This window comes from Heteronotia binoei, chromosome 19 (assembly GCF_032191835.1).
Source record: "Heteronotia binoei isolate CCM8104 ecotype False Entrance Well chromosome 19, APGP_CSIRO_Hbin_v1, whole genome shotgun sequence".
Classification (NCBI taxonomy): Eukaryota; Metazoa; Chordata; class Lepidosauria; order Squamata; family Gekkonidae; genus Heteronotia; species Heteronotia binoei.
In genome coordinates, this window is record NC_083241.1 from 24620567 (window position 1) to 24642995 (window position 22429).

General features: G+C 43.8%; 1 protein-coding gene across 1 annotated transcript in view; it reads left to right on the forward strand.

Annotated features, from left to right (window-relative positions):
• Positions 1-22429, forward strand: part of SHC4 (SHC adaptor protein 4) — a 67442-nt gene that overhangs the window by 29556 nt on the left and 15457 nt on the right. The window contains exons 3-7 of the mRNA XM_060259849.1: positions 6721-6784; positions 9384-9503; positions 10975-11028; positions 14312-14363; positions 16802-16928. Coding sequence (XP_060115832.1) covers positions 6721-6784; positions 9384-9503; positions 10975-11028; positions 14312-14363; positions 16802-16928 — 417 coding nt within the window. The remainder of the gene's footprint in view (positions 1-6720; positions 6785-9383; positions 9504-10974; positions 11029-14311; positions 14364-16801; positions 16929-22429) is intronic.

Below are 22429 nucleotides of genomic sequence, written 5' to 3' on the forward strand. Positions count from 1 at the left end.
GTCACACCAGCAGCTGCATGTGGAGGTGTGGGGAATCAAACCCAGCTCTCCCAGATTAAGAGTCTGCGCTCTTAACTGCTACACCAAACTGGCTGTCATCTTGTTAGTTTTTTAAATCTTATATTCTGACCCCCTAACAAATGCTTAAAGGAACTTAACAACCAGTCCACATTTCTATGCTTTCAGCAATCCTTCAAAGGAAAAATCTAATGTGAAATTGTCACATTAGGATTCATTTGCAAATTCAAGACAGTGTCACCCCCCAACCCAGGGCTTAAAAGGGACCTGAGATTGCTAACTCACTCACTTGAGTGCTAATATCTTGCCCATCCATCCCCACAGATGTTAATTACTTCCGTTGTATCTCCTCTGTAATTTCCCAAACTGGATGTGATGGGGTTTTTGTTTGATTCATTGGGGATATTCCTGTTAAGACTGCAGTCATGCATACGATTGGGAGGAAGTGCTGTTGAGCACCTACTTCTGACTATACAGCACAACCTTGTTACTGTTTCACTCTTTAATCAAATCTCGGACCCCGATCAGGCATAGCTGTCAGCAGAACCTCAGTGTTCCGAAGGAGAAAATTCAGTATAGGAGAAAAGTGTACATTTAGCATGTGCAAACAGCTTTGGTACATGCAAACCATCACCATGGAAAAACCCAGTGTTCAGTTTGCCAAACCTACCGTTGTATGAGCATGCAAAATGTGTGTGTCCCCTGTTCAGGTTACATGGGCTCCATGTGTATCAGGAGGATCCTTGTGCAATTTTCAGGTTCCCAGAACACATGAAAGTAACGTCTGAAAAGAGCTGCCTGTAGTTTCGTTGTGTGCTCATATCAGGCAAGATGATTTGTAGAAACACAGTATATGTTCCTTTGTGCGTGATTCATACTTTGAAAAGCGGCTCTAGAGCAGGGATGTCGAACTTAGTTATGAGGGTTGGATCCAGCTTAAATGAGGCCTTGTTAGGCCTGGCCACGTGTGTCATAAAATGTAATGCCAGGTAGCAGAGTTAATAACTTTATAAAGGACATAAACACAATTAAAGATTTTTCAAAACTTAAAATAAAACGTACTTAAAACATTAGCACTCATATATCTTAAAGGTGCTTTCTTTGTATCTCTCCTGTGCGATCCAGGGAACTGGGCAAAGGAAGCTCTGGCTCTTTCCCTCCCTCCCCAGGGGACCAAGAGGGGGAGGATCCTCAGCCAATAGAAGGAAGAAAGGCTTGGCTCAGTAGCTCTGCCATGCAATGGACAGAGCCTGGAAAAGCAAGCTATTCTTCCTCTCTTCATCCCCAAGGGAGGAGCATCAGCCAATGGAGAAAACAGAGGCTTTGCTCTGCAGCTCCTGTGAAATTCAGCAAGCTTGGCAAAGCAAGCTGTGATGCAGTAGGAAGCAAGAGAGACGATGAAGGAAGCAGATGACAGCCAGTTGCTCAGGGGGCTGATAGGAGCCCTTTGGGGGCCTGATTGGGCCCCTAGTTGCATGTTTGATGATCGGTGAGCACTGATGACTTAGTCTCCAGTTCTTTATTAAAATTTTAGAACTGTGTTGCATAATAAGGCTGTGTTTGTGGATATGTCCACAATCCTACGAACCCTTTCCTGGGAGTAAGTTTTATTGAATAAAATGGGACTCAGGCCCGGTTTAGGATTTCCCTTGATGTGTTGGCAGTTGTTAGCCCCTGAGTGTTCTTCAATGTATCTTCTGTTTTCAAACAGTTGCTGGCATTTTGCTGTGTATTTATCATTGTTGCTGTGTCATCCTTAACATTGTTTTAAAATTGTTTAAACATCATAAAGCGAGAAGCTATGGATTCCTTAAACAGATTCAAAGAACAAGACATTTCCACATTCATACACTGGCTGCTGGGGAGCACAGAGTCGGGTGACCTTTGGCAAAGTTAACTTTGTCTTTTTTGTTCCCTGAACTACTTTGATGAGGATCATTAAGTGCTGCATTGCGTGTCCAAACAAAGAATTCAACTGATCTGATATCAGAAGTTTCTTTGTTGGATAGTAGGGGTGAAATGCAGCTGTCATTTGGCTATATGGTGGGTAATTTGTCTGTCTTTGATGCAGGTCATTAAGTGCTGCCAGTACACTATTAGCCCTCTGCTCACACAGGGTGGAAAGGAAATCTTATTAGTTGGTTTTAGACATATATTCCAACCACCTAACAAATGCTTAAGGGAACTTAACAATCAGTCCACACTTCTGTGCTCTCAACAAGACTTCAAAGGAAGAATCTAGAGAGCCGCTTTGGTGTAGTGGTTAAGTGTGCGGCCTCTTATTTGGGAGAACCGAGTTTGATTCCCCACTCCTCCACTTGCAGCTGCTGGAATGGCCTTGAGTCAGCCATACCTCTTGCAGGAGTTGTCCTGGAAAGGGCAGCTGCTGTGGGAGCCCTCTCAGCCCCACCCACCTCACAGGGTGTCTGTTGTGTGTGTGGGGGGAAGGTAAAGGAGATTATGACCGCTCTGAGATTCAGCATATAGGGCGCAATATAAATCCAATATCATCATCATCTTCTTCTTCTGGATTCAATTGCAAATTCAAGACAGTGCCCCCTGAATCCAGGACTCAATAGGGACCTGGGATTCCTTACTCACTCACTTGAGCTGCTAATATCTTACCCATCCACTCCTACATATGTTACTTACTTCAGTTGTATCTGTGTAATTTCATACTGTTTCTATCTCATTTAATTGTGCATTATGTTTTGCTTACCTAACAACAGTTGGCAGTATTTCCTGTTTATGATGATTGCATTGAATTGCATCTTATTTTGAACTGACTTCTGTTTATAAAACCTTCCCTCCCTTTTGCTTGTGTATATAAACTTGCCTGATTGACTCAGTGGATCTGATGATGGGATCTCACAAGAGCTTATGCTTAAATAAATGTTGTTAACCTTTAAAGTGCCACTAGACTCCTGTTTTATTCAACTATTCTGTTAGGTAGGTTAGGCTACTAAATAGCAACCTGCCCAAGGCTGTCCAGTAAGCTGGTGGACTAAGTTTGGTGTAGTGAAGTGCGGGGACTCTTATCTGGGAGAACTGGGTTTGATTCCCCGCTCCTCCACTTGCAGCTACTGGAATGGTCTTGGATCAGCCATGGCTCTCGCAGAGCTTGTCCTTGAAAGGGCAGCTTCTGTGAGAGATCTCTCAGCCCCACCCACCTCACAGAATGTCTGTTGTGAGGGAAGAAGATATAGGAGATTGTAAACTGCTCTGAGTCTCTGATTCAGAGAGAAGGGCAGAGTATAAATCTATGGTCTTCTTCTAAGGGGCTCCAGCATCCAACCCTGCCCATTGCCTTAACGCTGCCCTAGCTCACCAGGAAGGAACATGAATTGAAATTAATCCAAGATGGAGAATATTTTGGAAGGAAGGAAAATACAGCCGGGCTCCCACTGAGGTTAACCCTGGCTGGCCTTTGGATAATGTACAGCGAAATGTCATGTAGGAGAGAATCTGACATACATTCCTATTATATAAAATTGACCAAATGCTTTGATCCTTTAAAAACACTGGAATAGGTGCTTGTTTTATCAGCACTTCAGGAGGAGGGTAGCTTTGTGTCTCTCTGCCCTCAAGACAGGAAAATCAGACTTTTCAAGCAGGAAGACGGGATTCCACAACTGCCCCCAACACCCCCCACTCTCCTATGAGCTCCTGGCAAAGATGGCAAAAAGTGCCAGCATCATGGCACCTCCAAATCTTTCAAATGCTAGTTGTCAATGGATATCCAGTGCTCTGGTTTTTGTTCTTTGAGTGCTCTGTTCAGCTCAGAACCATGTCAAAGCAAAGTATGCCCTGCCCTGGGAACTCTCCTTGGTCCTGTAGAGATCAGTTTCCTCCTTCCTATCTGGATCCAGCTTCCTAGAATTTAGTATCAGTTGTGCAAGTCCTGCTCAACAGTGCTAGACTGCATCTGCAGCCTATTGGAAGGCTTATGAAGTCACATTGTCAGTTCTTTCACCATTGAGAAAGCAAACACAACTTCAGTCTGTCTCATCCAGAGGTGACATTGAACACTGGAAATATACTTAAGCAGGGGTGGAATTCTAGCAGGAGCTCCTTTGCATATTAGGCCACACCCCTCTGATGTAGCCAATCCTCCAAGAGCCTACAAGCCTTGTAAGCTCTTCGAGGATTGGCTACATCAGAGGGGTGTGGCCTAATATGCAAAGGAGCTCCTGCTAGAATTCCACCCCTGCACTTAAGTAGAGTTCAGAAGACCAGGACTCGTAGAATCATAGAATAGAGTTGGAAGGGACCCCCAGCGTCATCTAGTCCAACCCCATGCACAGGGCAGGAAATTCACAAATACCTCCCCCTGAACTGCTCCATCTGAACTCATGAGAGAACATCAGTCATCTTATGAATGAGCTTGTATATTCCGTTCTTTAAAGTGCACCTGTTGTTGATATGTGTGTGTGTGTGTGCATGTAAAGTGTCATCAAGTCACAACTGACTTTTGGTGACCTGTGGGGTTTTCAGGGCAAGAGAATAAGGTGGTTTGTGTTTCCCTGCCTCTGCACAGCAATCCTAGAATTCCTTGGTGTTCTCTCACCCAAATACTAACCAAAGCTGACCCAGCTAGCTTCTGAGACCTGACCAGTTCAGTGTAGTGGTTAAGAGCAGCGGACTCTAATCTGGAGAACTGGGGTTGATTCCCCACTCCTGCACAGGCAGTTGCTGTGGGTCACCTTGGGTCAGTCACAGTTCACTCAGAGCTCTCTCAGCCCCACCTACCTCACAGGGTGTGGGGAGAGGAAGGGAAGGAGATTATAAGCAGTTCTGAGACTCTGAGTGAGGGGCGGGATATAAATCCAATCTTTTCTTCGGATCGGGCTAGCCAGACTAGCATTCAGCTTGACTTATGCAGAAGCTAAAGTCATTAGGGGCTGTGCAAAAATTAAAATGAAACAGGCCTTGCTGAGTAAAACAGACTTATACTCTGTATAAATACCAAAATCAAACAAGACCCTAGCATAAGTTTTGTGAGTTAAAGTTCACTTCTGTTGGAGTATATATTCATTAAGTCAGTGCTTTTCTTTTATGAAAATAAAAGCATTGACCTAATGGAAGTACACTTACATCTAATGAAGTAAGCTCTGACTCATGGAAAGTTCTGCTGAAATAAATTTTGTTAGACTTAAGGTGCTACCGGACTCCTGGTTTATTTTACTGCTTCAGTTTAACACCTGTTAAACTGTATGGAGTTACGTTTTCTCCCACAAAGCATATATATATATATATATATAAATAAACTCTGGGGGAGGGGAATTGAGATCAGGAACTTGGGGTGGGGGCAAAGTGTGTTTGGGGAAAATCCTCCCTCAGAAATTGCCCTTACTTGAATGTAGTTACAGCTGATTTTAGCCAGTTCTAAAAAAATGGTGGGAGATCCTAAATTAGAGATCTTGTGAGAGGCAGAAATATAAATGTAAAAGAGAAATAGAATCTGAACGAAGTGAGAAAATAATGACTGTAGAAACCTGAAACGAGAGGTTTAAGAGTGACAAAGAAGAAAGTTACCACTACTCTATGTGGGACATGGAAACAAAATGTGGGTCATTTTGATTGTGTCTGGAGAGTAAAGACTGACCAAAGTTTCAGTTAATGTGTTTGTTATTCAGGTTTGTAGTTCACTGGGGAGTTAAATGGAAGAGTATGAAGTAAGCAAGTAACTTTTAAAATATAGAGTCTTGTGTCAAAGCGACAGAGCCCCTAGTGTCAGGGAGGACCAGGTGCACACTGTGGGGCAGGCGAGTTGTCTTGATTTTCTGCTTTGGGTAGCCAGTCCCTCTTCCCTTTCCACACACGCACACAAGACAGCCTTTACTGGCATATATAAGAATATAAGATAGAGCAGGGGTGGCCAATGGGAGCTCTCCAGATGTTTTTTTTGCCTACAACTCCCATCAGCCTCAGCCATTGGCCATGCTTGCTGGGGCTGATGGGAGTTGTAGGCAAAAAACATCTGGAGAGCTACTGTTGGCCACTCCTGAGATAGAGGGTCGGCTGGGTTACATATTAAAAGAATACATAATCCATACAGAATAAAATTAGGATTGCAAAATAAAAACAAAGTAGCAACATAGTAAAACCTAATACATAGTACTACTTATCAGGGCGAGTAACCATAGTTCTATAAAAAAAAATCTTTGCTACTAATTCAGTTATTTCCAGATTAGAATTAACAAGCAAAAAAAGCACGTTAAAATCATCAGAGGTCTCTAAAATTTGGGCCAGCATGGGGTACAAAAGATCCCAGCGGGATGCCAAATAGAGAGGATACTGGAGAAGAACATGGGTGACAGTCTCAACACAATCCATCTTACAGGGACAGCACTTGAACAGGGAGTCCCTTGGAATCTACCAAATAAAAAGGCTGACAGAAGGGCATTGAATCTGGCCAAGGAAAAGGCTCTGTGCAAATTTGGAGCTAGAAGTCTTCGCTTTCCAAACCTGCAGACCATGTGCTTTGGAGAGGTAGTAACCTGAGACAGAGCTCTTTCTTAGAAGGAGCCTGGCCCTGCTTGGGTAGGCTGCAAATCGTTATTTCCTGTAACATATTTTTCCTGAAACCAAACTGAACTTAAAAGTCTCCCAAAGAACCACTCACTGTCTGAAGCTGAGGTTATATTAATAAAGTCACAATTCTAACAACTTGATTCTCTGTACTATTTCTTCTTCTTTAAGGGAAGCGATAAGTCGTCTGTGTGAAGCTGTGCCAGGAATACATGGGGCCGTCAAAAAGCGGAAGGTAAACATTACCCACTTTGTGGCTCAGCGTTTTTCCTTTGTATATGGCTCGCTGCTCCCCTGAAGAGTGGTAACTGCTGGGACAAATTTGCAGAGTTTCCTTTGGAGAAGAGAGAGGGCCAGAGATTATTTGTCTATTGATAAATGTATCAACTCTGTCAGTCAGTGGGCTAACAGGCAGATCAGCAGGCAGTGCTCATTTGAAAGCCAGAATTGCTCCCAAAGCAAAATGGGTGTCCCTGAAGCCCAGAGGCTGCTTCTGATAGCCTCTTCTGACATTTGTTTGCTTGGCCAACTTCAGATTGTTCAGACAATATTTTTTTTGTTTTGGTTTTTACTCAAGAATATATGCTACTGGGACTCAGAATAGCTTGTGTCTATCCAGAGCCCTTCAGTAGCATATACCAAAGAAGACAATTTTTGCATAATGACAGGATGGCTTAGCTCATGTACGTGCTTCTGATGGGCTACATAGGGTTGATTCCAGAAAACCAGAAACACACAGGATTAACTGGATTTAAAACTGTCTTATACAGCACAGTTTGTGTCTATTTAAAACCTGCATTATTTGGTGAGCTATCTGCAGTCCTGAAAGCCATGACAGGATGTCTTGGTCTCCTACCCTTGCATCTTTGTGGTGCAAGAGAGCCATGGCTTATTGGTGGAGCATCTGCTTGGCATGCAGAAGTTCCAGGTTCAATCTCCAGTTAAAAGGATCAGGAAGTAGTTGATGTGAAAGACTTCTGCCTGAGACCCTGGAGAGCTGCTGCCAGTTAGAAGAAGAAGAAAATATTGGATTTATATCCCGCCCTCCACTCCGAAGAGTCTCAGAACGGCTCACAATCTCCTTTACCTTCCTCCCCCACAACAGACACCCTGTGAGGTGGGTGGGGCTGAGAGGGCTCTCACAGCAGCTGCCTTTTCAAGGACAACCTCTGCCAGAGTTGTGGCTGACTGAAGGCCATGCCAGCAGGTGCAAGTGGAGGAGTGGGGAATCAAACCCGATTCTCTCAGACAAGAGTCCGCACACTTAACCACTACACCAAACTGGCTCTCCTGTTAGAAAGTCTTGCTGGAAAAGTGGTCTGATACAGTCTAAGACAGGGGTATCAAACATGCAAGAGTGTTAGTGTTTTAAGCATGTTTTATTTTAAGGTTTTTTGGTTTTTTTAAAATCTTGAATTGTGTTTGTCTGTGTCCTTTATAAAGTTTATATCTCCACTACCTGGCACTACATGTTATGACATACATGGCCCAGCCCAACAAGGTCTCATTTATATGGTACTCATTTATATGATAAGAGCCCCGTGGCACAGAGTGTTAAAGCTGCAGTACTGCAGTCTGAAGCTCTGCTCACGACCTGAGCGGAAGCTGGGTTTTCAGGTAGCCGGCTCGAGGTTGACTCAGTCTTCCATCCTTCCAAGGTCGGTAAAATGAGTACCCAGCTTGCTGGGGGGAAAGCGTAGATGACTGGGGAAGGCAATGGCAAACCACCCCATAAAAAGTCTGCCGTAAAAACGTTGTGAAAGCAACATCACCCCAGAGTTGGAAACGACTGGTGCTTGCACAGGGGACCTTTCCTTTCCATTTATATGATATAAATGGTACTCTAACCATTTGTATCAGATCCGGCCTTCATAACAAATGAGTTTGACATCCCTGGTCTAAGGCATTGTCATGTGTTGAAGCTTTACCTTCCTCGTCGTGACAACTGAAGTAGCAACTCTGCAGATGGAAGAGGTTTGTGCACTCCATTCCCCTTCCTGCTCCAGCCTTCTCAGGTAGTTTAAGGTTACACCTGGAAGAAGGGGATTAGCTTGTCAACAAACCAGCTCTTCTCACTTTTCACCAATTGTGGCTCAGCTTCTTTCAACAGAAGGATGCTCTTCATGTATTCTCATGTATGTTGGAGTCTCAGTTGTACTGTTTTCATGTTAGACTTTGTGGGGTTGGCCATTCCTGCATCTTTGGAAGAAGAAGAAGATGATATTGGATTAATATCCCACTCTGTGCTCTGAATCTCAGAGTGGTCACAGTCTCCTTTTACCTTCCCCCCACCCCCACAACAGACACCCTGTGAGGTAGGTGGGGCTGAGAGAGCTCTTACAGCAGCTGCCCTTTCAAGGACAACTCCTACGAGAGCTATGGCTGACCCAAGGCCATTCCAGCAGCTGCACATGGAGGAGTGGGAAATCAAACTTGGTTCTCCCAGATAAGAGTCCGCGCACTTAACCACTACACCAAACTGCCACCACCACCGCTGAAGAAGCCATGCAGTGCAGATCAGCCTTGGAAGCTTCTTGATATTCTGTGCATTGCTTGCACCTTCTCTCCATACCTTGTGTTTCCAGAAGCCCATTACTGAAATCAGCTGATCCCACACCATCACAATGACTGCATTTAGGCTAATCCCAGAAGCTCCTTTCTTTTAGGGTACTCTAAACAGCATGGTTTCTGCTTGTGATCTACAAGCTGGTTGGCAACCAGGAAAAGATTTCTGACAGTGCATGCAGCATACCATGCACTTCCCAAAGCCTTGGGAGAAACTTCATTTCTTGGCTTCTAATGAAATGTGAACAGGCATTCTCTTGTCTTTACAGCCTCCGGCTAAATTTCTGTCTCCAGTGCTTGGTAAAAGTAACCTTCAGTTCTCTGGTATTAATATAAAATTGACCATCTCAACAAGCAGTCTGACTCTAATGAACACTGAAACCCAACAGGTGGGTTGACTCCTTTTTTAAAAAAAAACCCGTTTATATCTATGTGTTTGTTTTGTTTGGGCAGTACCACTTGATTTGCTGAAAATGAAAGCTGATCCTAAATTATTCATTTTCCAAAAGCATGATTTTGGGAATACTTTGGCAGTATGTAGTGGACTCCTAATACAGAATATATATGTGGATGGTTTGGATCTAGATTGACTCTTCTGCAGGTGCAAAGACCGCCCCCCCCCCCACATCCCACAGTAGCCTAAAATGCCCCTCCAAATCCTGTTCCTGGCATTACTCTCTTCCCCAAAAACTGGATTTGGAGGGGCTTTTGGGAAGAATAAGCGGCCCCGTGGCGCAGAGTGATAAAGCAGCAGTACTGCAGTACTGTGATCTGAACTTTCTGCTCACAACCTGAGTTCTATCCCAGCAAAAGCTGGTTCAGGTAGCCAGCCCGAGGTTGACTCAGCCTTCCATCCTTCCGATGGTCAAATGAGGACCCAGCTTGCTGGGGGGAAAGTGTAAAAGACTGGGAAAAGCAATGGCAAACCACCCTGTAAAAAGTCTGCCGTGAAAACGTTGTGAAAGCAACGTCACCCCAGAGTCGGAAATGACTGGTGCTTGCACAGGGGACCTTTCCTTTTCCTTTCTTTGGGAAGCTGGAGGAGGGGCAAAGGGGAATCGTGCTCTGGTGAACACAATTCAATCCAGTGGCCTTGTTTTGCTAAATGTTCGAATAATTTTATGTTGCTTTTTACAACAGACCTGGAAAACAGGTTGGTGGTATTATTACAGATGGGAGGGAACCCATGCTCTCAGAAGGGACTTGGCTGAAGTGGCTGAAGTGCGGTTTGAGCCAGACAAGTTCATAGATCACAGTTCTCTTAAGATCTTCACTGAATACCGAACTGAATATGAACGGATCTTGTGTCTTCTTCAAGACACTGAATACCAGCGTTCCCTCTAAGCTGAGTTAGTGTGAGCTAGCTTACAAATTTTCAACCTCCAGCTCACACCTTTTTGTCTTAGCTCAGGAAGGATGACCCCAGAGCACAATCATTTATGCAGGAGCTCACAACTTTAATGCCAGTAGCTCATAAAGTAAAATTTTTGCTCACAGGACTCTGCAGCTTAGAGGGAGGATTGGTCTTGTCCAGTATTCCGTTGAATGACAGTGTGCTATGCAACTGTGTATATAGTCACCTGTGCCCGTTGGAGTGATCCAGTTTCTTGTCTGCTAAGGTGGCACAGTAGAAGAGAGGCATTATCATGCTCTGTGACAGTCAGGCTGAAATGGGTGGTCTTGTTCCTGCCAAAGCCTGCCACATAAATCTGCTGCATATGCCACAAGTTGTTCCCACCTCTGTGTATGCGCTAGCTGTACTGCACATCTCAGCTGGAACCTTGTTATAATCTCCAGAGTGGCATAATCTTTACATAATGTAGCACAAGGGCATAATTTTTTCTTTCCGATCTTTTTCAGATTATTGCAAACCATCACATGCAGTCCATTTCTTTTGCCTCTGGGGGAGATCCCGTAAGTACATAAAGAACATGTTCTATCTAAACAGGCTTGCCAAACTATCTGGCTTCACTGATGACTGCATTAACTGGGTCTCTGTATGCCTGATTGTCCCTGAATGAAGGAGTGCACTGGTAGAGTGCTTGGTATGCTTGGTTCAGTCCCTGGCATCTTCAGTCAAAAGCTCTCAGAGAGAACATGTAAAGCTGCCTTATACTGAATCAGACCCCATCAAGGTAAGTATTGCCTAGTCAGACTAGCAGCAGTTCTCCAGGGTCTCAGGCAGAGGTCTGGCACATCACAGAGGTCCTTCTTAAAAAAACAAAAATTGGAGATGCTTGGGATTGAACCCGGGACTTCCTGCATAACAAGCAGATGCTCTACCACTCAGCCACAGTCTCTTCTCTAAGGCTGGGAGGAGTTTCTGAAAGAGTCAACAGGAAAACCGCCTTAGCTAGGTCTGACTCAGTATAAGCAGCAGTTTGTCAGTGAAAAGAAATCCATTCATCTTTATTTTGCCTAGTTTTAAAATGGCCACCGCAGTAGCCATCTCACCTGTAGCCAGGGCTTTTTTTGCACATCACGAGGGAGAAGCACAGACACAAGATCCAATCAGAAAACAAAATCTGTACAAAATTCCTGGTAAATTCACTAAATATAATGAGTTTCACACATAATTAATTCTCCAACCTTGAGACTTTGTGCTAGATGCTCTGTAAAGAAAAACGCATCGAGAGCCTGTTGACTGTACAAACCTTCCCTCCTGGACAAAGATGTCATCACATTGAAACGTGTAGAATATGCTGCTATCCACTTAGAGGGCTGTTTGGAATGTCTGCTCTGTTTGGAATAATTTATTAATGGACTTTTGCACTTATTCTAGCACTTTGTTTGAGTTCACAGCATTGATGCAATTGTGAAGTAACTCTGTATATATTTATTGGAATTCGATGAAACTATTTCTAAATTGTCATTAATTATGTGTGAAACACATTAATATTTAGTGAATTTACCAGGGCTTTTTTGTAGCAGAAACTCCTTTGCATATTAGGTCACACACCCCTGATGTAGCCAATCCTCCTGGAGCTTACAGTAGGCCCTGTACTAAGAGCCCTGTAAACTCTTGGAGGATTGGCTACATCAGGGGTGTGTGGCCTAATATGCAAAGGAGCTCCTGCCACAAAAAAAGCCCTGCCTGTAGCTATAATTCTGCTCTCATAGCAAGAGCTAAAATCAAGTAGGGTTCTATGGGCTCATTCCTGTGTTGCATTACTACTATGAGTAGTAAATATATCAAGAACCCAATGTGTTATAGTATATGTGAATCGTATTTGACAGTTGTATTTAACCTTTGTAGAATGCAAAATGCTTTTTTTATTTATTACACTAGAAAAGTATACCATACAAGGCAGTTCGCTGAGCCCTGCTGCTATGCAACACTCTTCCATCTGGCTTGTGTGGGAGCACAGCACCAGCCATCTGGATATTAACTGTGCCCTCCACCTGTGCTTTGGCTACGAGAAGGCTTTGCAAGAACAATAAAGCACAGGGCTGGAAGCGCTGATGTTCAAAAAAGACCCAGCATTTCCTCACTGCCCTGCCTTCCTATTTGTGCGTGTGTGTGTGTGTGTGTTATATCATTGTTGCTTGTTAACTGCTTTTATGATATGTATTTTTAAAGTTTTTTTTAATGGCTTTCATTGTTCCCTACCTTGGGGACCCTTCATTGGGTAAAAAAGTGGCATAACAATGTTTTAAATAAACATTTAAACTTGCAAATGTCAGCATATCCATTAAGGGCATGTTAGTTTTTCTAAAATGCAAAATATTTTAATTATTGCATGAATGCATTTATCGCAGTAAAGACATCATCTTTTTTTAGTGACACCATGTTTGTCATGATTGTGCTTGCTGTAACTTTTAACGGTTTGCACCTTAACAGAGTTACACCCTTTTAAACCTTCAGTTTCTTCATTAATTTAAATTTTTAAACCTCACCTTTCCTCGTGACTTAAAAGGCTTCAAAGGGTGTTGTCTGCATAGGACAGCTCGTGTCAAGTCCAGTAGCATCTTAGGGACCAATAAGATATTTGGGGTGTAAGCTTTCAACACTGGAGAAGGCAATGGCAAACCACCCCATAAAAAGTCTGCCGTGAAAATGTCGTGATGCAACGTCACCCCAGAGTCAGAAATGACTGGTGCTTGCACAGGGGACTACCTTTACTTTTAAGCTTCCAAGAGTCAAAGCTCATATGAACTTTGATAGAGAAGGTAGAGAAAGTACTTTTCTCCCTTTCTCACAATACAAGAACTCGTGGACACTTAATGAAATTGCTGAGCATTTGGGTTAGAACGGATAAAAGGAAGTACTTCTTCACCCAAAGGCTGATTAACACCTGGAATTCACTGACACAGGAAGAGGTGGCGGCTACAAGCATAGCCAGCTTCAAGAGGGGATTGGATAAACATATGGAACGGAGGTCCATCAGTGGCTATTAACCACAGCATATTTATGGAACTCTCTGTCTGGGTCAGTAATGCTCTGTATTCTTGGTGCTGGTGGGGGGCAACAGTGGGAGGGCTTCTAGTGTCCTGACCCCACTGATGGACCTCCTGATGGCACCTGGGTTTTTTTGGCCACTGTGTGAAACAGAGTGTTGGATTGGATGGCCATTCGCCTGATTCAACATGGCTTCTCTTATGTTATCTTACGAACATACAAAGCTGCCTTATGCTGAATCTGACCATTGGTCCATGAGGGTTCATGTTGTCTATAGACTGGCAACAACTCCCCTGGGTCTCAGGTAAGAGTCTTTCACATCACCTGCTGCCAGGTCCTTTAATTGACATTGCCAGAGATACAGCTTTAACTCTTGCAAGATTATTTATTCATTTACTTTATGTGTACTCTGCCTTTCCCCCCAGTGGAGACCCAAAGCACCTCACATTGTTCCTCTCTCCTCCATTTTATCTTTGCAACAACCCTGTGAGGTAGGAAAGGCTGAGAGAGTGTGGCTGGCCCAAGGCCACCCAGCAAGCTTCCATGACAGAAGTAAGGATTCGAACCTTGGTCTCCCACATCCTAGTCTGACATTCTAACCATTACGCCACACTGACTCTCCTGGAAATTTTGTTGGTCTATAAGGTGCTACTGGACTTGACACAAGCTGCGACCCGCTTGGCTGCCCTCTGAAATTATCTGCTTGGGATGACACTATCTGCTTTCTTGGAAAAGGTAGTGGGAAAGTTGAATGTAAAACGGATGGATCATTTTTTTTTGTTGTCTTGTGTGTTTTAGGATACAACAGACTATGTTGCCTATGTTGCAAAAGATCCTGTTAATCAAAGAGGTAGGTACAATGGTTCCCAAGAATGCTGTCTATGTAATACCACTCCTCCTTCACCTCTGAGGCTTTTTGGGTGTGCTTGGGCAATTCACTGTATCACTGCTTAACCTGCCTCAAAAGATTGTGGCGAGACTAATGCCCACTTTCTACATGTAGCAAAATCAAGTGATAATGTTTGACCAGGATGGTGGCATATGAGGCTGCAAGCTGGAATATTTAGGTTGGAGTTTGTTTGTTGGAAACACTCCATGAAAACAGTAAGTCAAGGATAAGGTGAGGCTGGAAGCCCTTCTCCTTGATATCTTAGGTTTTCCGCATACAAGAAGGGATCCCCCCACTCCAGGGGAAGTGTTCAAACATGCCAAATTCCATCTTCAGTTTGAAGTGGTACAGCCCAGATTGAAGCTTGACCACTCAACCCAAAACTGGCTCTAACACCCAGCCTCTTAGAGGAAGGGGTACAACTTCAACTGTCGAAGTACATAATTTCTGCTGTTTTTTGGGAAGCATTGGGTATGTATACCAGGAACAGTACTGGCCCTATCAAGGAAACAGTGGGCTAGTGGCCTTAGGCTGAAAATGTTGGTCTCCTGTTCAAAGGGGAAAAATGATACCATCTTGATTGCTAATAGGGAGGGAGGACATGGATTTTTCAACACGGGTACCAATGGCTCTTGGTTGGCCTACTGAGGCAGCTGCTGACACGTAGATCCATAAATGTGTTAATGCTGCAATCCTTATGAAATAAAGAGAGATGAGCAATAAGGACAGGTCTCCTTGTGGCTGCCTTTGCTCAAAAATCACCATAATATCTAGGCTGGCCCGAAGAGCCTAGAAGAAAACCTTGGCAACTGTTTGTTCTGCTGAGTGGAACAGCTTCCAAAAAAACATGAACATGTGGCAAAACACTAAGGCAGGGGTGTCAAACCCATTTGTTATGAGGGCCGGATCTGACATAAATGAGACCTTGTAGGGCCAGGACATGTTGGGCTGGGCCATGTGTGAACCTATTTAAGATTAGGTAGCGGAGATATAAACTTTATAAAGAACACAGGCAAATGCAATTAAAGATTTTTTTTTAAAAAAAAACTTAAAATATAACATGCTTAAAACATTAACACATTGGTCTTAAAGGTCCTTTCTTTGCATTTCTCCCATGGGATCCAGGGAACAGGGCAAAAGAAGCTCTGGATCTTTATTTTCTTCCCCAGGGGACCAGGAAAGGGAGGAGCCTCAGCCAATGGAGGGAAGAGAGGCTTTGCTCTGTAGTTCCTGTGCAGTTGAGCAAGCCTGGCAAAGTAAACTGTGATGCAGAAAGAAGCAAGAGAGAGGGAGATGGAAGTAGATGACAACCAGTTGCTCGGGGGCCTGATTCGGCCCCCGGGCCACGTTTGACACCCCTGCACTAGGGCTTGAAACCTTTGCCATCACTCTTCGGACACTTTTCTCCAGCTGCCATGCAGAGGCTTTCTTGAGCTGTGGCACTCACTTCCTTTTTGCTGCCATTTCTGCACATGCAGTGGCTTTTTGGGAAACCTTGATCTTGCACGTGTGGAAGCGCTAGTGGAGGAGGGAGTGAGCGCTGATGTTAAAGGATCCAATCCAGAGATTTTCACGTACAATGAGGTACACTGGGGGTATGGTTTTCTCCTACCTGTGTGTGAAAAAAACATGTTCTGTGTGAAGAAGATTCGAGGCTAGCAGTAAATGGGAAGCCAAGAATATCCAAAGTGTCTACAGCAGTTAGCCTGCAGAAACCTTTCTTTACCAAAGTGGTACCAAAGTGCTGTCTGATGGCTAAATTTGGGGACCATAACAGGCAAAGAGAGAGTCCCATAATAGTTGAACTCAGTGCTGCAGACGCCAGGAGATGTTTGCAGAGTATGTCAGCAGAGTACAAAGTCCATCATCTGAAGTGGCTGTTTTCTGCAGGGAAACTGATCTCTGTTGTCTGGAGACCAGTTCTGGGAGACCTCCAGCCACCACCTGGAGGTTGGCAACCCTACAGGAGAGTGATATCTAAACAGGCACAAAGAAGGGATATGAGTGATATTCACACTGTGTTGCTCTTAGATTTTAATGAGCTCTTTATAGAGTGTGCATGCATCGTTTTTACTGTCTTAACGTTGTAAGCCACATCAGTGGATACCTTTGAGAAAGCAGGGCACAAATGATTATTATAAACCTGAGCAGATGTGAGAAATACACAGAAGTCAGTTGTTTAGTCTTTTATATTTGTTAAAAATTAATGAGTTCCTAGTCATATTGGCATAATTCAGTTTTAAGAGAAAATGGAGCAGAATCCTGTTCAATTCAATTCAATGTGTGTATGTGTGTGTCTGTATACCTATATCACACTTTTCATTGCTGGGCTATAAAAATGTCTAATATATAAAAATCAATTATTTTGTTACCCACAACTCCCTTCCTCCCTTTTTCAGCATGCCATATATTGGAATGTCCCAGCGGGGTTGCCCAGGAAGTCATCAATACTATAGGGCAAGCCTTTGAACTCCGCTTCAAACAGTACTTGAAGAATCCATCTACCTTGATCGCTTCCAATGAAAGGTCAGCATAGAGTTTGCAAGCAACACAAATACTGCTTCCTTACCACTTGCTAGCTATTCTCAAAAGCCCAACCAAGTCCCTTTCCCATACCCATTGCCTCATAAGGTTGCCAAACTCAAGATGTTTATTATTGAGTCTTAATACTCTATTTGGAAAATTAAGAGACTGTGAGGGATCCTCCCTGAAACACTGTATTTGAGACTCTTGTTTGGCTTTAATTTCTGATTGTATGAATGTATGCCTACTTTTGTAGGCTGTTTATTATATGACACAATACAACTTACTTAATTTTGTATAAACTATTCAAGAGTGTGTGTCTTGCACAATATTTTTGATATTTTTGTATTCCATATATTGTGCTGCCATTGTTCTTTTGCAAACTCAAGATGTTGGCTGGAGATCTCCAGAGATTTCAGCTGATTTCCAAGTGACAGAGATCAATTCCCCTGGAGAAAATGAGTGATTTGGAAAGTGAACACTATAGCACTATACCAGGGGTGGCCAAACTTACTTAATGTAAGTGCAACATAGAATAAAAATTAGATTTGAGAGCTGCCGGGAGGGAGAGGTGGGAAAAAAACAACTTTAACTTTAAATGCATTGTCTAAGCTGCTGGCTGGCTTGGCTTGGAGAAGTGATTTAAAGAGAGAAATGCCTTCTGCGAGCCAACCAACAGGGCGGTGGGGGCTTTGAGAGCCACACGGTATATGTGAAGGAGTTACATGTGGCTTCCGAGCCACAGTTTGGCCACCCCTGCACTATACCCTGCTGAGGCCCCTCCCCTCCTTAAATCCCATCCTCCTTAGATTCCATTCCCCAAATCTCCAGGAATTCTCCAGTCTGGAGCTGGCAGCCCTACACCATGTCTGCCCACTTGGTTCTTGAGTTGAAGACATTCCTGTTTTTCTCAGGCAGACCCTTAAATTGGAGGAGGGAGACACATCTTACTGGACCGTTCCTATTTTGTCTGTATATGCCATGTTGCCTTCTATTGTCAGGCCATTTGCCCATCTCTTGACTGTATTGTCTACTCTGCAAACAGCCTCAGTTTTATTCTCAGTAAGATAGTCTTCAAAGCACAATGGTCTTGACCTGGACAGCCCAGGCTAGCCCAGTCTCATCAGATCGCAGAAGCTAAGCAGGGTCGGTCCTGGTTAATATGCTGAACATGAGTCAACAGTGTGATGCAGTGGCTAAAAAGGCAAATGCAATTTTGGGCTGTATCAACAGAAGTATAGTGTCCAGATCATGTGAAGTGATGGTATCACTTTGCTCTGGTTAGACCTCACCTAGAGTATTGTGTTCAGTTTTGGGCACCACGTTTTAAGAAGGATATAGACAAGCTGGAACGGGTCCAGAGGAGAGCAACAAAGATGGTGAGGGGCCTGGAGACCAAGTCCTATGAAGAAAGGTTGAAGGAGCTGGACCTGTTTAGCCTGGAGAGGAGGCGGCTGAGAGGTGATATGATCACCATCTTCAAGTACTTGAAGGCATGTCATATAAGAGGATGGTGTGGAATTATTTTTTGTGGCCCCAGAAGGTAGGACCAGAACCAATGGGTTGAAATTAAATCAAAAGAGTTTCCGTCTCAATATTAGAAAGAACTTCCTGACCGTAAGAGTGGTTCCTCAGTGGAACAGGCTTCCTCTGGAGGTGGTGGGCTCTCCTTCCTTGGAGGTTTTTAAACAGAGGCTGGATGGCCATCTGACAGCAATGAGAATCCTGTGAATTTAGGGGGAGGTACTTGTGAGTTTCCTGCATTGTGCAGGGGGTTGGACTAGATGACCCTGGAGGTCCCTTCCAACTCTATGATTCTAATACTTGAATGGGAGCCCACCAAGGAAGTCCAGGGTCATTATGCCAAAACAGGTAATGGCAAATCACCTCTGAACATCTCTTGCCTTGAAAACCCTACAGGTTGCCATAAGTTGACTGCAACTTGACAGCACTTCCACCACAAAAGTACAGTGACTTGTTGGATTTATTCCAGCTGTCTCTAATGAGATATTCGGTAACATACAGTTGGCAAGTAAATACAGTTGAGAATAAAAAGTTTGCATAATAAAAGGATGGGACTTGGACTGTGTAAAAGTCAGCTGAAATATCTATAAGCCTATTAGCAAATCATTCCTCCAAACCCAATCTGTCAGGATAGTTTCAGGACCTGGTCACGATGTTTTAGTGACCATGAGATGAATTTTGCAACTTTTCTGTATTTCTCTTGACAGACCCTGAAAGGAGATTTAACAGATGGTAATCCCCCAAGGGGTTGGCAAGGCAGACATAAGCAGAGATAACATATTAGCTCTTTGCTCGGCATACAGGAAAACCGAGAATGTATAATAGAATTGTCAGCCTGAGATCTGCTTATGGGAGTGCCCTAAATCTACCAGTTAGCTCTGCTAAAGGGACCACGTTAAAATGGCGGCTGTCCAAAGACTCAGGAAGAGGTCTTCCTACCTACTACCTGATTCTTTTAACTGGAGATTCTGGGGATTGAACATGGGTGCTTCTGAATGCAAGGCAAGATGCTCCACCACAGCCCTCCCTTACATAATGTGATGCATTAATAAAGCCATCTTATACTGAGTCAGACCCATTGTCTACTGTGACTGGCAGTGGCTCTCTGGGGACTCAGACAGAGGTCCTTCACATCACCTACTGTCTTATTCTTTTTAAAACAAAACAAAACTGGAGATGCCAGAGATTTAACCTGGACCTTCTGCATGCAAAGCCAATACTCTACTGCTGAGCCACATCCCCTTGATGTAGTTGTTAAGAGCAGCGGACTCTAATCTGAGAATTGAGTTGATTCTCTGCTCCTCCACATGAAGCCAGCTGGATGACCTTGGGTCAATCACAGCTCTCTCAGCCCCACCACCCCTGTGCAAGCACCAGTTGTTTCCGACTCTGGGGTGACATCACATCACAACTTTTTTACGGCAGACTTTTTATGGGGTGGTTGGCCATTGCCTTTCCCAAAGCCCCACCTACCTCACAGGTTTTCTGTTGTGGGGAGAGGAAGGGAAGGTGATCGTAAGCCACTCTGCTGAGACTCCTTTGAGTAGTGAAGGGTGTGATATTAAACCAACTCTCCCTCCTCCTCCTCATAAATTTTATTCTCTCCCACACAACATGAGAAGCTGGCTTCTACTGAGACAGACCACTGGCATGTCAAAGCGTATATTTTCTGCTCTGGCTGGCAGTGTCTCTCCAGGTTCTTAGGTAGAAATCTTTCACATTACCTGCTACCTGATCGGTTCAGCTGGAGATGCAGAGGATTGCACTTGAACTCAGTTTTATTTAACTTGCAAATGGCTTTAGTTGTATTTAGTATTTTTAATTTTTGTATTTTTTAAAAAAACTTTTGTATGCTGCTGCATTAGTAGTTTTTATAAAAAATGGAGCGGGACAAAAATATTTTAAAATAAAATAAAATGAATAAATTGCTGCATACATGGAAGCAAACAGATGGAGGTCGTCTGTCAGAGATTGCAAACGCACTGCCCGCTCACCAGTTTCTATGAATCACAATTAAATTCTTGAGTAATATTCCATAACCAGACTGCTTGATCTGTATCTCTTTCCTGTTCCTGGCCTTTTATTGAATTATGCTCTTGTTATGAATGAAGAAACTAGATTTCAAGATGAGCTCCTGGTTCTGTTTTTTTTTGTTTTACAGAAGAGAGGCAGCAAACCGGAAGTGAGGGAAAAATCCAGGAATTTGGGGTTTTGCAGATTTAGGGGCTACAAGTGAGATGTACAAACATTTTTCTGCTGTCAGAACTGCAGCAAAGTGCTAGTACAAGAGAAACTGACTGGGAAAACATCAATTGATCCAGAGACTGTTAACCTGGAACTAGGTTTCAAAGTCCTAGTGGAATATTAGATAGTATTCTTGAGCATGCACCTTGTCAGGATCCAGTGTTTGGTCCCAACTTGACCCCTCCCTTGCTGCGAGAGCTGAGAACAGCTGTGGTCCAGACTCCCCAAGCACACCTCATTTCTCTGGGCATAAGAAGTTTTGCTTACCCGGTTTGGTTCCCTTACAAGGAGAATGGCATTTATGGAGTCTTTGTGGAATGAATTTATGGACAAGCAGGTGGAGGCTAAGCCTAAAGGGCAGTAAATCCCCTCACCCACCAGTGTTCCCTCTAAACTGAGTTAGTGTGAGCTAGCTCACAGGTTTTTAGCTTCCGGCTCACACATTTTTGTCTTAGCTCAGGAAGGATGACCCCAGAGCACAATAATTTATGCAGTAGTTCACCGCTTCAACACCAGTAGCTCACAACTTTAATGCTTGTAGCTCACAAAGTAGAATTTTTGCTCACAAGAGTCTGCAGGTTAAAAGGAACATTGCCACCCATATCTGATGCTGAGGGAATCTACATGCTCCCCACCCTATGCCACCTTCCCATTTGCTTCAGATCATGCTGTACAAATTATGCTGTTCTCTCTTTCTGTCTCCGGACAGAAACTAAAATATTAAGTTTTCTTTTCACATATTCACAGGGCTTTTTTTGTAGAAAAAGCCCAGCAGGAACTCATTTGCATATTAAGTCACACCCCATGATGTCAGCATTGTTTCACACAGGGCTTTTTGTAGAAAAAGTCCAGCAGGAGCTCATTTGCATATTAAGCCACACCCCTTGGTTCCAAGCCAGCCGGAACTGGCATCCAGGATATCCTGAATATCCAGAATTCCCTGGAGAAAATGGCTGTTTTGGAGGTTGGACTCTGTGGCATTACACCCTGCTGAGGTCCTTCCCTTCCACAGGCTCCACATTCAAATCATCAGGAACTTCCCAAACTGCAGTTGGCAACCCTAATTTCTGCAGGAATCCAATCACTTCCCCCCCCCCACCCACATTTGGATTCCAGACTGTCAAGATGCTCTTTAGATATTCTCTCAGCTCCACAGGAGCCGATCACGGATAAATGGCGTCCCACATGGCTGAGTGAACATCTAAAAGGCATTCCTTTTTAACTTACATGTCTCATTTCACTTGTTTCTCAGTGCTGCCCACCTGGTGCACAGATCTTTAATGTTCTGCGATGGGTCATCATTTGTGGATGCATGCAGCAAGCATAAGAAGTCCCAGGAGCTCATGGGAATGTGCTATGAATATAGTACAGACCTGGTGTAAGCGGACAGGATGCCTGGAGTTTCGCAAATGGAACCTCCAGCAGATTTCCCCCTTGCATTTACACATTAGTTGTGTGAGGTCCTGATTTGGATCACAATCATAGCGCAAGGGAAAGGGGGCTAAGTCCCCCCTACTTCATTTTCCCACTTGTTAGGGCAAACATACAGATATACCCATGCCAAAATGGGCAAATAATGTCTGACCATATCTGTTTCAGATTAGGAAAGTGTTGGTGGAGCAGTTTTAAAGACCTGTCCTTTTGTGAACCACAGTCTCAATCCAAATTGCAGTGGATGGCGCCTTGTGTCTGATTTTTAGGGAGAGAGAAAAAAAACAAAGGGAGCTCAATAAACT